This window comes from Protopterus annectens, chromosome 1.part1, assembly GCF_019279795.1.
Source record: "Protopterus annectens isolate FY-2018-M chromosome 1.part1, PAN1.0, whole genome shotgun sequence".
In the NCBI taxonomy this organism is placed as follows: Eukaryota; Metazoa; Chordata; order Ceratodontiformes; family Protopteridae; genus Protopterus; species Protopterus annectens.
This window is the reverse complement of record NC_056726.1, coordinates 275,541,698-275,556,224: the sequence shown is the minus strand read 5'-3', so window position 1 is coordinate 275,556,224 and position 14,527 is coordinate 275,541,698. Positions and strand designations below refer to the sequence as shown.

The window sequence follows — 14,527 nt, the reverse complement described above, 5'->3', positions numbered from 1 at the left end:
TGCTGAAAAGAAATGTTGAAAGAGTATGGTTTTACTGAAAGATGCCCAGAATCTTGTGAGCATAGTTCTAGGGGTGAAGAAGGCATGTAGCATTTCTAATGCAAAACGATAGAATAGACGGTACAAATTAGAAGAACTTTGTCATGTCTGTTGTGGTCAGACAGGTGTGTGTTCAAAACTGGATTTTTTTTAATTGATGTAGTACCAATGGATTTACAGTTCTGATATTGAGAATTAAATATATTGTTATTAATTCTTTATTAAAAGTAAATACATTTTGTTATTTTTCTACCTTTGCCATTAAAGCATTTGAGAATACCTATAAGCCTGCAAGCTCTAACCTCTGGTAATTTGTTGCAGCTATGAGTTTGTGAGGTACTTGAGGCGTTATATATCCAGTGTGCTGGGTAATGTGATAGAAGAGGAAGCCGAAAGATGTGCTTCAGCTGAAGGGCAAGCAGAAGGACTAGGCCACGATACACTTGTTCAGCATGTTACCAAAAAGACAAGGGACTCCAAGGAGTAAGTGCTGAGTGACTTTGTACTTTACTTTTTCATATGTAAACAAAATATGAGTGCTAAGTAACTTGCTTAAAACTGTTGTGTTCTACAGTTAATATTTAGTTTTAATGATTGTGTAGTGTATATCCTATGGCATCCACAACCATTTAAACATTTTACATTGGCAATGCTTTTGTTAGTGTGTTTTTTGTTGTCATGTTTCAGTATACATAACATTTACTATAGCTATGTCATTCAGTAAAATAAGATGTGCACAGTATGCATTAAAAAGTACATACATTGTCACAAAACCTGATTTTTCATCAATGCTTGTTTGCTAATAATGTCTGCTGATACAGGGGAGTAATTGTTTAAGTCAGGGGTGTCCAGACTTTTTTCACCAAGGGCCATATGCGGTAAAATACACAAACAGCCGGGCCACTCACTCGAGGTGAAGTATATTATATTGCCTCACCTGGTTTATTTTTTAAGACAAGTAAACTAAATTAATCAGCCTACAACACTGCTTTTTATGAATAGGATATTTCAAGCTAGTTATGCAAATAAGTTTGGATTGTTAACAGATCAACTAATAGTTGTTTTAAAAATGATATCAACATAAAATTATTTATTAGTAATAGGGCTTAATAATAACACATGGAACGTGTACTATATTTTGAACTCGGGAACACAGTTGCGCTCAGTGGGAACAATGAAGTTGCGCTTTGGCCTGCGGGATTGCTGGCAGGTCCGGAATCAGTTTTGTGGTTGAGATGCGAAGGATGTCACAGAGATGGTCGTTGGTAATTTTGGTTCTCAATCTGCTTTTGTTCAGCGTCATCAGAGAAAATGTTTGTTCACATATGTATGTTGAGCCGAACAGACTCAGCATTCTTTTTGCATGGCGTCTCATCAGAGGAAACTTGGCTTTTTCCAAGCTCCGGTAGAAGTCAGGTAAAGAGAGAAGCTGATGTTGATTCTTCAGAGAATCATCACACTGCATTTCTATAAGTTCTAATTGAAGACTCTCTTCCACTTCTTCTGCATTTATCATGAAGGGAGTCGCAAACAGCTTGATATCATTCTCAATAGTAGAAAAATCTTGGAAGCGCTGAGAAAATTCTGTCAGGAGGGATGTGATCACAGACACATATTTCCCCTTTTTACCAGAGAGATCGACCTTTGGAAATGCAGATCTGATTTCGGACAGTGTGGGGAAGTGTGCGACATTGAAGGTGTGCAACTGTGCCTCAAACAGTCGGAGCTTCACACAGAATGCTTTCATGTGCGTGAAGCTGTGGTACAAGTTGGTCTTTACCTTGTAGGTTTTTGTTGAGTGTGTTGAGGTGTTCAGTGAGATCAACTAAAAATGCCAGGTATGCCAATCATAGAGGGTCACTCAGCTCGTGAAGAGGTCAGTCCTTTTCTTTCAAAAACTGGTCGATCTCTGATCTCAGAGAATAAAACCGCCTAAGCACGGAGCCACGACTTAGCCAGCGCACTTCTGAATGGTAGAGCAGGTCCCCATATTCAGCATCAATGTCAGTTAAGAAAGCTTGAAATTCTCTGTGGTAGAGTGCTTGTACTCGAATTATGTTTACTGTTTTCACAACAGTGTTCATCACATCGTTAAGCTGTACTGTCTTGGCACAGAGTGCTTCTTGGTGGATGATACAGTGCATTTTAACTGCCTCACCTCCGCTATCCTGCACCTTGGCACACACCATAAGAGGCCATTCCTTTGTGCTGGCCTGTCATAGCTGGAGCTCCATCCGTTGTAACTCCACACAACTTGTCCCATTTAAGTCCTATCTTGTCAATTGCATTTGACACAGCTTCAAAAATGTCTTTACCCGTTGTTGTGGTATTTAGACTGGTGAGATCAAGCAGCTCCTCCATAACGCAAAAGTTATTGTCAACACCCCGCAAAAAATTAGTAACTGTGCGGTATCTGTGGTGTCTGTGCTCTCATCACATGCAATGGAGTAGAAATCAAAAGCACATGTTTTGTCTGCCAGTTGATGTTTTATGTTGGCTGACAAGTCTTCGATTCGCCGCACAACTGTGTTCCTTGATAGGCTAACACTGTCGAATTCTTGACTTTTTTCTGGGCACATTATTCCTGCAACTTTAGTGAGGCACTGTTTTATAAATTCACCATCTGAAAAAGCCTTCCCATGCTGGGCAATGAGTTGAACCACCTCATAGCTGGCTATTGTGGCATTTTCCTGAGTTTTTTTGGCACGGAAAAATACTGTTGTTGAGCTAGCAAGTTAGCTGTCATCTGCTTAACCTTTTGTTCTTGTTCCACACCAGTGTAGGACATGTAGGTCTGATGTTTGGTTTCATAGTGTCGTCTTACATTGTACTCCTTCAGCACTGCGACACTCTCATTACAAATCAAACACACACATTTCCCCCTGACTTCCATAAAGAAGTATTCATTTTCCCACCGTGTCTGAAATTTTCTACACTCACTTGCTATCTTGAGTTTCTTTGGTGTTGTCATTTTCAGTGGGCTGTGGCAAAATTTTTCTTTCCTTAATTTAGTTTTGTACAGGTACTGCCTTGATCAACTCAGTAGCTCCACCGCTAGAGTTAAAACCAAGAAATCAACTAGTAAGCAACCACAAAGCACTGTATCAAGGAGAAACCGCGTTTTTTATCTATGGATCCATTAACTGAATTTTAAGTACATCTTTTATCTTGATTCATTTTGTATGTAATTTTGGCTTTTGTCCACTAGAGGGGAGTGTTGTATTAGTTTTGGGATATAAATCAAGATGTCCTTCATGGATGCATCTGCAGTCATAACAACTGGGTTGTCCTGTCGTCAGGCAGCCCTTCGGTCGGCCGGATTCCAAAGTCCGGGTCCGGCTTCGGCTGATGTCGCACTTCACCCGACGTCATCTCTGCTGGTCTTCGGGTATAAAAGCATCAGCCGACGCCATTTTCCTCAGTCTTTCTTGCCACGTGGCGCCCGAAGCAGAAGCTGTTCGCAAGTGCCGGTCGGTCAGATCCAGAGATTACTACTACCGAATACTACTTCGAAGACTTCTAAAAGCTAAGTACCCGTTGGGGACTCTTTCTTGCCTCAGCCGATGTCAGAAAAAGTCAATAACTGTTTAACTTGTGGGAAACAAATACCTCATAAAGATTTCCACTCTTACTGTTTGCCTTGTTTAGGCCCAGACCATGACGTAGCAGCCTGTTCGGCCTGTGCTTCATTCAACCGACGAATGCTTAGGCGTCGGTCGGAGTTTGCTGAACAGTTTTTCGCTCAGATTTTGCGTACATTATGCCGCCGGATCCTCAGACTACCCAAATTGTTAAAAGCGCAAGGAAAAGGACCGACACTCGCGGTCCGCGGTTTCGGCCGAAACCATGGTTAAGCAAACCGCGAGTGTCTCGGTTTCGGCCGAAACCGAGAAAACTGATCAAAGTACAGCCGAATCAATGACTACTACTGAGGTTCCTGCTACTTTACTTGAATCGGCCTCAGAAATTTTACCTACAACAGTGGTTGCTAGTGACTTATCAGACACCATCCCTTTGGATGTCTCTACCCCAGCACGTGGTGCTGCTAGGCCTCCTGCAGCCATGTCTATTAAGGCTTTTGCCAGGGCTAAAGCAGCCAAATCTACTAAATCAGTGCCTGTTAAACCCCCCTCAACCAGGCCCACTTCTAGTTCACAAATGCTTACACTGGCAGAAGATTTAATATCCTTAATTAGGGGATCTCAATCTCACCCAGACAGGGCCTCTCAGCCCCCAGAAAAGAGACCTAGAGCAGAGCCCCCCGAGCCTGTGTCCTCTGATGATTCTGTGGATGACTCAGATATTACAGACCAGCCAGAGGCTCCTTTCTCCAATTATGAAGACTCAGATGCTGAAGAATCCATTCCAGCTGCTTCTCCACCAGAAGAATTCTCCTTTGGGGAAACCTTACATGCCATGCGAGAACAATTCCAATGGCAGGAACAGGATTTCTCAGATTCCAGAAAAAGACTTAGGACTTTTCTGCACCTACCACAACACAGGCCCTTAGCTATACCTCCTGTCCTCCCTGTTGTGGACGATGCAGTTAATGATGTCTGCACTGCACCAGATTCCTTACCTCCAGCCCCTGCCAAACCAGATAGATTTTACAGGGTGCCAGACACTCATCATCACCTATACAAGGCCCCACTTGCAGACCCCGAAACTATATCCCAGGGGCCTAAGGCAGTAGCCTCGACCACAGCAAAAAATCCTATTCCTTCTGAAAGGGAAGCCAGGTCTTTAGACAGATGGGGCAAAAAAGTTTACACCTCTGCTACTCTCTCAGCTAGAGCTTTAAACTGTCAGTTTCACATGATACAATACCAAGAGTTTATGCTTGATCAGTTAACTAAAAAGCTATCCTCTGATGACTCGATAGATAAGAAATATGTATTAGAAATGGTAAATAACATACAACAGGTTAGTAACCATTCCTTAAAATGTGGCTATGATGCACTGGAGGCTTCATTTAGATCAGCCATGACTGGCACAGTGATAAGAAGACATGCATGGCTGAAGGAACAGGTCTTACCGGATCATGTTAAAGCTAAGTTATTAGATGCTCCTATGGATAAGGCCAGTTTGTTTGGTACACCTGCCCAGCAGGTAATGAAGAAAATGGAAGAAAAGGCAAAATCTGTACAAACGGTTAAAGATTTCTTGCAGGTTCAGCCCCCAAGGTTTAGCAGGAACTGGCCTGCCAAAAATTGGTCCTTTCCTGACTCCACAAGATCCCAAAGGGGCAGGAATAGACGTTCCAGAGGCAGAAATCAATCCAGAGGGGGTGCCTACAGAGGACGACAGTGGCAAGGTAATAACAGAGGCACAGACACAGCCACTACCACTGCAACTACACAATCACAGTGACTTGATTCTAACTCCGCCTACCAGGGAACAAATAGCAGCACCATTAGGCGGAAAATTAACCTTATTTTCGAAGAACTGGCACTATATCACAAAAGACAAGTGGATTTTGCAAACCATAGACCAAGGTTACCGGTTCCACTTCCACACTTTACCAGTCAAAAGAGGAATGCCAAACCTGCCTCCAAATCAAAAAACAGAAGCTCTACAGCAGATAATGCAATTAACAAAGATGAGAGCTGTGGAAAGAGTACCAATAACAGAACAAGGCAAAGGATTCTACTCCAGACTATTCCTAGTTCCAAGAAAGGAAAAAAGTTGGAGACCTATTCTCGACCTGTCCACCTTAAACACATACATCATTGTCCCAAAATTCAAAATGCTGACCCTACAGCAACTTCTTCCCATGCTGGGCAAGGAGTGTTGGCTGGTAACTCTAGATCTCAAGGAGGCATACCTGCACGTCCCCATTCGACCAATTTGCAGAAGATACCTCAGATTTCTTGCAGGATCAGAGCACTATCAATTCTCAGCATTGCCCTTTGGCTTATCTACTGCGCCCAGAGTATTCACAAAATGCCTGGCATCAGTAATCGCCCACTGCAGACTACAGGGAATCCAAATTTATCCATACCTGGACGACTGCCTGCTACAAGGGGACAACAAAAGCAAGCTGACAACAGATTTACAAAGGGTCATTTACTTGCTACAAGCACTGGGATACACAGTCAATTTACAAAAGTCAAGGCTGATACCATCCCAAACAAGGACATTCTTGGGCGCGGAATTGGACACAGTAAAACAAATGGCATTCCTAACTGCAGAAAAACAAAAAGAACTCCCTCTTTACTTCTTGGCACTAACAAAACAGAGCAAGCTAACAGCAAGAAAAGATGTTCTTCGTCTTCCCTTGCTGCAGTCCTGACTATTGGGTATAGTCCGCGTCCCAGTCGGCCCGAATACCAGAGTATAAGGCTGGCGTCGGTCATGGCGCCTTAGACTGACGCCACGTCAGGGTACTAATGCGCATGACCGACGCCATTTCCTCAGTCTTTTGCCGCATGGTCCGATGCAGAAGCAATTTTGAGTGCAGGTTGGCGTTCTGAGATTTTCCGAAACCGGAGTTTCAGACCGAAACAGAGTTGGCTAAGTAACCCGTTGGGAACATTTTGGTTTTTCTTGCCTCAGTATTTAACCGGATGTCAGAAAAAGTGAATAACTGTATTTCTTGTGGGAAGCAGATACCGCATAGGGATTATCATACATTGTGTATACCTTGTTTAGGGCCTGAGCACGACGTTGTTGGTTGCCGCTCTTGTGCTAGATTTAACAAGCGCACTATTAAGAGGAGGCTTGATTGTGCTAGGTTAGTGTTTGGGAAGCGTTGCAATTATAATATGCCGTCGGATGCTCCGGCGCCTGCTTCATCCAAGAAGCGCAAGGACAAAACAGTGAAGCCTAGGGGTGAGGAACCGGCAGTCCCGGACGTCGGTCCTTTAGAAGGCTCAGGGGAGCCAGAGGTTTTGCCAGGAGTCTCTATGGAGTCTCAGGCAGATACTTTACTGTTACAGGATGTGCCCTCTCAGGAGGTAGGCCAGGCTGAGGGGCTTCTCAGGTAACTGTTCTTCCCTCTCTTCCCAAGGTAGTTAGGGCCTCTCCTTCTGTTGCCAAAGCTTCTTTTAGAGGTAGGCCAAGTTCAGCTTCTGTGGGGCTTCTCCTAGCATTTCGGCTCTGTGCCTAAGAAACATATGCTTAAAATGGCAGAAGATTTGATTACTCTGATTAGAGGTTCTATGCCCCACCTGATAAGAGGCCTAGGGTGGAACAGGAGTTTGATAGTTTTGAACAGTGTTCACAGGCTTCAGAGTCTTCTGTGGAAGACTTGCAAGAGTTTCCTGCTTATTCTGATTCTGATGTGGATGATTCCACTCCTTCAGCTTCTCCTCCTGAGGATTTTTCATTTTCAGAGACTCTTCACTCCATGAGGGAGCACTTTAAATGGGAAGGCCAAGATTACTCTGACTCCAGAAAAGGCTTAGGGAATTCTTGTGTTTGCCCCAGCATAGGCCCTTAGCTATTCCTCCTGTGTTGAATGTGGTGGAGGATGTTTTTGCAGAGGCTTCTCTGAACCCTGACTCCTTGCCTCCTGCTCCTGTTAAGCCTGATAGGTATTATAGGGTGCCCGAAGCTCATAAGTATTTGTTTAAGAGTCCCAGGGCGGACCCAGAAACTGTTTCTCAGGGGCCTAAAGGTGTTAAAGCTTCTGTGGTTAAAAATCCTGTACCCTCTGATAAAGAGGCAAGGGCTTTGGATAGGTGGGGTAAGAAAGTATATACTTCTTCCACTCTAGCCATGAGGGCGTTGAATTGTCAGTTTCATATGCTGAAATATCAAAATTATCTCCTTTCACAATTGAAATCTAAGGTGGATGCTTTGGCGGAAGGTATTGAGTGTAAAGAATTGCTGGATTTGGTTCATGTGTCTGAACAAGTGGGTAAGCATTCTTTGCAGTGTGGTTTTGATGCTGTTCAGGCCTCCTCGAGGGTGGCTGCTACTAGTTCTGTTCTTCGCAGACATGCCTGGTTGAAGGATCAGAATTTAGCTGAGCATGTTAAGACTAGGATTTTGGATGCTCCTTTACAGTCTGATGTGTTGTTTGGACCGCCTGTGGAAGCAGTTTTAAAGAAAATGGAGGACAAAGCTAAGTCTATGCAGACTGTTAAAGATTTTTGCAGGTGCAGCCTCCAAGTTTAGTAGAAATTGGCCTGCTAAGGGGTGGACATATCCTGCTTATGGTTCCCAGTCTAGGGGTAGGTCTAGACGTGGTAGGGGCAGGGCTCAAGGTTCGTTTAGGCCTAGATCAGACAGTTCACCTGCTCAGACTTCTGGTGAGGGCAGGGGTCAGTCCTTTCGTAAGCAGAACCAATGACCTGCCTTTTCAGCTGCCAGTGGACCCTCGCCTGGCAGCTCCTTTGGGAGGAAGATTGTCTCTTTTCAAAGAAAATTGGGATTTAATCACTCAAGACAGATGGGTGCTGGATATTATTCATCACGGTTACAGATTTTATTTCCACACAATGCCCCTTTCAAAGGCATGCCAGATGTTCCTCCTCCACAAAGAAAAGAGGCTCACAAGCAAGTTTCTCAGTTACTCCAGATAGGGGCCATTCAGCCAGTCCCTGTATCAGAAAGGGGCTTGGATTTTATTCTCGCCTGTTCCTAGTACCAAAGAAGGGGAACACGTGGAGACCAATTCTGGATTTATCTATCCTCAACACTTATCTGGACATTCCCAAGTTCAAGATGTTGACGTTACAGCAACTGTTACCTCTGCTGGGCAAGGATCACTGGATGGTAACTTTGGATCTCAAGGAAGCTTACCTTCATGTGCCTATAAGGCTAAGTTGCAGAAAGTATCTGCGGTTTCGAACTGGAGATTTTCATTATCAGTTCTCTGCATTGCCCTTTGGCTTATCTACTGCCCAGAGTATTCACAAAGGTTCTGGCTCCAGTGATAGCTTACTTCAGGCTTCAAGGCATTCAAATCTATCCTTACTTGGACGACTGCCTGATTCTGGCTCAAGAAAAGGAACACCTTCTACAGCATCTGGAATATGTCATAGCAGTGCTAAGATGCCTAGGGTATTCTGTGAACGAAATAAAGTCCAGTCTAGTACCCTCTCAAGACATGTGCTTTCTGGGTGTGAGACTGAATACAGCAGCTCAGATGGCCTTTTAACCCCGGACAAACAAAAGAGTCTGTCACTTTACTTCCATCAACTATCTCATCAGTCCGTGCTGACTGCAAGGACAGTCCTTCAAGCATTAGGGTTCATGGCATCTTGTATTCTGGTGCTTCCCAATGCCAAACTGCATATGAGGAAGCTGCAATGGTATCTCAAAATGTATGGACACAGCACTGCCAAGATTTGGACACTGTCATTCAAATAATACCTTGCCTTCAAAAGGAATTCTTGTGGTGGGCTCAGGAATGTCACCTAAACAAGGGACTCTCTGTGACCCGGCCAGAGGCGAGTCAGATTTTAACGACAGATGCCTCGGACACTGCTTGGGAGCTCATCTAAATGGAAAGTGGATACAAGACAAGTGGCCTGCCAGACTACAGCATCTACATATCAACATGAAGGAGATGTTAGCAGTCCAGTTTGCATTGATGGCGTTCAAGGAGTTACTTCTTCCAGGGCAGGTGTTGATTCTGACAGACAACACAACTGTCATGTGGTACATCAACAAGCAAGGGGGAACACATTCTTATCCTCTATGCAGGCAAGCAATGATTTTATGGGAGACTGCGTTAAGCCTGCAACTGACTCTTCAGGCAAGGTTTCTGCCAGGAGCACAGAACTCCCTAGCAGATGTATTAAGCAGACAAATCATGGATCCCCACGAGTGGAAACTGGATCTTCATGTATTTCAGAAATTGACAGTGTCATGGGGAACTCCAGACATAGATCTGTTCGCTTCTCCACTAAACCACCAGCTGCCAAAGTATTGCACAAAGGGGTTTCATCACACAGCTTGGAAAGTGGATGCTCTGTCTTTCAGTTGGAAAAACCTTCATGTCTATGCCTTTCCACCTCTACCTCTTCTTCCAAAGGTATTACTAAAGGTCAGACAAGACAGGCCAAGGATGATTTTGATAGCTCCAGATTGGCCTCGGCAACACTGGTACCCACTTCTAAGGAGTCTTGTAAAGAAGCCTCCATGGCCTTTACCTCTGATTCCTCATCTGTTATCTCAGAAGGACGGTCATCTGCTCAATGTCAAGCTTCAATCTCTTCATCTCACAGCTTGGCATATTCTGTGTTGAAGCACGGTAGGTCTCAGCTTCCTCAACAAGTTTTAAATGTGATTATGGAAGCTAGAAGGCCTAGTACTAGGAGAGTGTACGCAGAAAAATGGAAGAGATTTTTATTTTGGAGTACAGCAAAGAATTTGGAGATTTCAGAGCCTAATTTGAGTGTGGCTCTTCAATATCTTACTGAATTATTGGACAAAGGTTTGTCCTTCTCTTCCATAAAGATTCATGCTGCAGCAATTTCAGCTCACTATGATTGTGACCCACCTTTGTTTTCGCATCCTTTGTTCAAGCAGTTTCTTAGAGGGCAAAGAATATAAGACCCCCACGTAGAGCTCCTACTCCTGCTTGGGATCTCAATTTTGTGTTGGAAAAACTTACTCTACAACCTTTTGAGCCTGCAGCTACTGCTGAATTGAAATATTTGTCATGGAAGACTGCTTTTCTGTTGGCTATTACTTCTGCAAGAAGGGTGTCTGAGTTGCAGGCCCTTATGGCAGTAGAGCCCTTTTGGTTTTCCATAAGGACAGGGTTTCATTACGCACTAATCCTTCCTTTATGCCGAAGGTGGTTTCTAGTGTGGCTTTAAACCAAACTATTCATTTGCCTACGTTTTGCAGATCCTCAAAATAAAGGGGAAAAGATTTTGCACACTTTAGATGTACACAGGCAATTGCGTTATTATTTGAGCAGGACTAAAGATTTTAGGCAGTCTCAGCAGTTACTTGTTTCTTTTGCTTTGAGTTCACAGGGCAAGCCTGTGTCAAAACAAACTATTTCTAGGTGGATTGGCTTTTGCATTGCATTTTGTTATTCCCATCATGGCAAAGAGGTTCCAGCTGGGATTAGGCCTCATTCCACTAGGGCTACTGCCACTTCAACAGCATTTCTAAGGGGTGGCAACTAAGGATATTCTGGAAGCAGCTACTTGGAGTTCAGTGCATACTTTCTCTAGGCATTATCACCTGCCTATATACTCTAAGACTAGAGCTGGTTTTGCCACAGCTGTTTTACAAGGCATGTTGTCAGCTCCTGCTACTTTATAATTTGCCAGCCTCCCTTACCTCTGCTTTGGGATTCTACCCAATAGTCAGGACTGCAGCAAGGGAAGACGAAGAACATAGTACAGTTTTGTACCTACCATAAATGTAGATGTTCGAGGATTCCCTTGCTGCAGTCCAATTTACCCTCCCTCCTTCCCTCTGTGTTTCAGGGTGGTTGTGTAGCTGAGTTTACATGCTTATACTTTTTGTATATATATTACTGTATATATTGTACATGTTTATTGGTGCAGGTTGTTTTTGGGACTTGTCTTTTTGGGTCTTCTGACATCTGGGGCAAGAAAAGACTGAGGAAATGACGCCGGTCATGCGCATTAGTACCCTGACGTACTGACGTCAGTCTAAGGCGCCATGACCGACGTCAGCCTTATACTCTGGTATTCGGGCCGACTGGGACGCGGACTATACCCAATAGTCAGGACTGCAGCAAGGGAATCCTCGAACATCTACATTTATGGTAGGTACAAAACTGTACTTTCTGCAGGCCTTGGGCTTCATGGCATCATGCATAATCTTGGTTCCACATGCCAGACTGCATATGAGAAAACTACAGTGGTACCTAAAGAATTTATGGTCCCAACACAGGCACAGCCTAGAAGCAGAAATTCCACTAATCCCATGCCTAAAACAGGAGTTCCTATGGTGGGCTCAAGCATGCCAGTCAAACCCAGGCCTACCCTTTCACAACTATCAAGCAAGCCAAACCATCACAACAGACGCCTCAGACCTAGGATGGGGGGCTCACATGCTGGACAAATGCGTACAAGGATTGTGGATGCAGGACCAGCTTCACCTGCACATCAACCTAAAAGAAATGCTGGCAGTAAAACTGGCAATCCAAAAATTCAGACCATTTCTCAAAGAAGGCCATTTGATGATAAGGACAGACAACACCACAGTCATGTGGTACATCAACAAACAGGGAGGCACTCATTCATACCCCTATGCAGAATGACTTTGGACCTTTGGAACCTGGCACTCAGCTACAACATCCAGTTACAGGCAATATTTGTACCGGAAAGGAGAATACTCTAGCAGACATGTTAAGCAGAACCACCTCGGATGCTCACGAATGGATGCTACACCCGGACATCTTCAAGACCATCTCAAAGAAATGGGGAATGCCACAGATAGATCTATTCGCTTCCCCTCTCAATCACCAGCTCAAAAAATTCTGCACAAGGACATTCCATCCACTTGCATGGAAAGTGGATTCGCTCTCCTTCAGCTGGAAAGGTCTGACAGCATATGCATTCCCACCTCTTCCCTTGATACACAAGGTATTACTAAAAATCAAGGAGGAACGTCCAAGGATAATCCTGATAGCTCCGAACTGGCCAAGACAACACTGGTGTACCCATTGCTGAGGAGCATGTCTCGGGACAAAATGTGGTCAATACCCCTGATGCCTTTGATGTTAACTCAGAACAACTACAGCATCTTGCATCCAAACCTAAAAACGTTGCAACTGACTGCATGGAACATCACATAGCAGCAACTAATCCAGATCTTTCCCAAAGGGTTAAAGACATTATCCTTGAAGCCCGCAGACCTTCAACAAGAAGGAACTATGCAGGAAAATGGAAAAGGTTTGTCATTTGGAGTGCTGAAAGAGGAAAAGATGTGTCGAATATAGATATTGCTGACATTCTGGAGTACTTGGCAGAGCTTCTACATACAGGCCTGTCCTATTCCTCCATCAAGATACATGCATCAGCTATTTCAGCAGAATACAGCTTTGATCCACCTGTCTTATCACATCCTCTACTCAGGCAGTTCCTCAGAGGGATCAAGAATGTAAAACCTCCTAGGAAACCACCATTGCCAGCTTGGGATTTGAACTTTGTGCTAGAAAAGTTGACACTCGCACCTTTTGAACCAGCAGCAACAGCAGACCTACAGCATCTATCATGGAAAACTGCTTTCCTACTGGCAATAACCTCAGCAAGGAGGGTTTCTGAACTTCAGGCCCTAATGGCAGTACAACCCTTCCTAATCTTCCACCAAGATAGAGTGTCCATGAGGACTAATCCTACATTTATGCCTAAGGTGGTATCCAGAGTGTCTTTAAACCAGGCAATCCACCTACCTACCTTCTTCCCAACCCACAAAACAGAGGGAAAGAATGCTGCATACCTTGGATGTACATAGACAGCTACGCTACTACCTGGACAGAACAAAAGTAACAGAAAAACTGACCAGCTTTTGTAGCCTATGAAGGAAGGAAAAGCAATTTCCAAACAGACAATCTCCAAATGGATAGGAAATTGCATACGATTCTGTTACTCCTTCCATGGAAAACCAATTCCACAGAACATAAGGCCTCATTCTACAAGGGCAACAGCCACTACCACAGCCTTCTTACGAGGAGTGGCAACCAAGGACATTATTGAGGCGGCTACTTGGACCTCCGTGCATACATTTGCCAAGCATTATAATTTACCTCTGTATTCCAGATCCCGAGCAGGGTTTGCCACTGCTGTACTGCAAGGGATCCTAACCACACCATAATCTATTCGTCCTCCTCCCCTAGTTGGCTATGGTATTCTACCCAGTTGTTATGACTGCAGATGCATCCATGAAGGACATAGTACAGTTTTGTACCTACCATAAATGTAGATGTCCGAACTGGATAGCATCTGCAGTCAGGATTACCCTCCCTCCTTCCCCTCTGTGGTACTCCTAGGGTATTTACCCTCCTAATAGCTAGCTGGTGGGGGGAGTCTCTTATGGTGTATTTGTTTGTATATGTGTACATACATGCTTATTTTTTGTGTTTGCTCTTTGGAAACATTGGCATTTACCCAAAATTTAGCCTTCCAAGAGGGCAACTGGCATCTGGGGCAAGAAACACTGAGGAAAATGGCGTCGGCTGATGCCTTTATACCCGAAGACCAGCAGAGATGACGTCGGGTGAAGTGCGACATCAGCCGAAGCCGGACCCGGACTTTGGAATCCGGCCGACCGAAGGGCTGCCTGACGACAGGACAACCCAGTTGTTATGACTGCAGATGCTATCCAGTTCGGACATCTACATTTATGGTAGGTACAAAACTGTACTTTATGTACCCTTCCGTTTCTCCGTATGGTCACATTCAATTGTTTATTATGCATTCATTTACTTATGCATCTAGTCTAGTAGCTAGAATAGTGTGTTCTTATTTTTATTCATTCATTTATTATTGCAATGACATTGCAGTGATTTCAGTTAACCGTTAACTAATATCCGGCAGATGCTACT

The 14,527-nt window shown here is 44.1% G+C and overlaps 1 protein-coding gene across 1 annotated transcript in view; it reads left to right on the top strand.

Annotated features, from left to right (window-relative positions):
• The window catches only part of LOC122814407 (protein broad-minded-like), a 296,314-nt gene that overhangs the window by 21,736 nt on the left and 260,051 nt on the right, over positions 1 to 14,527 (top strand). The window contains exon 2 of the mRNA XM_044086993.1: positions 361 to 522. Within this exon, the coding sequence (XP_043942928.1) occupies positions 361 to 522 (162 nt within the window). The remainder of the gene's footprint in view (positions 1 to 360; positions 523 to 14,527) is intronic.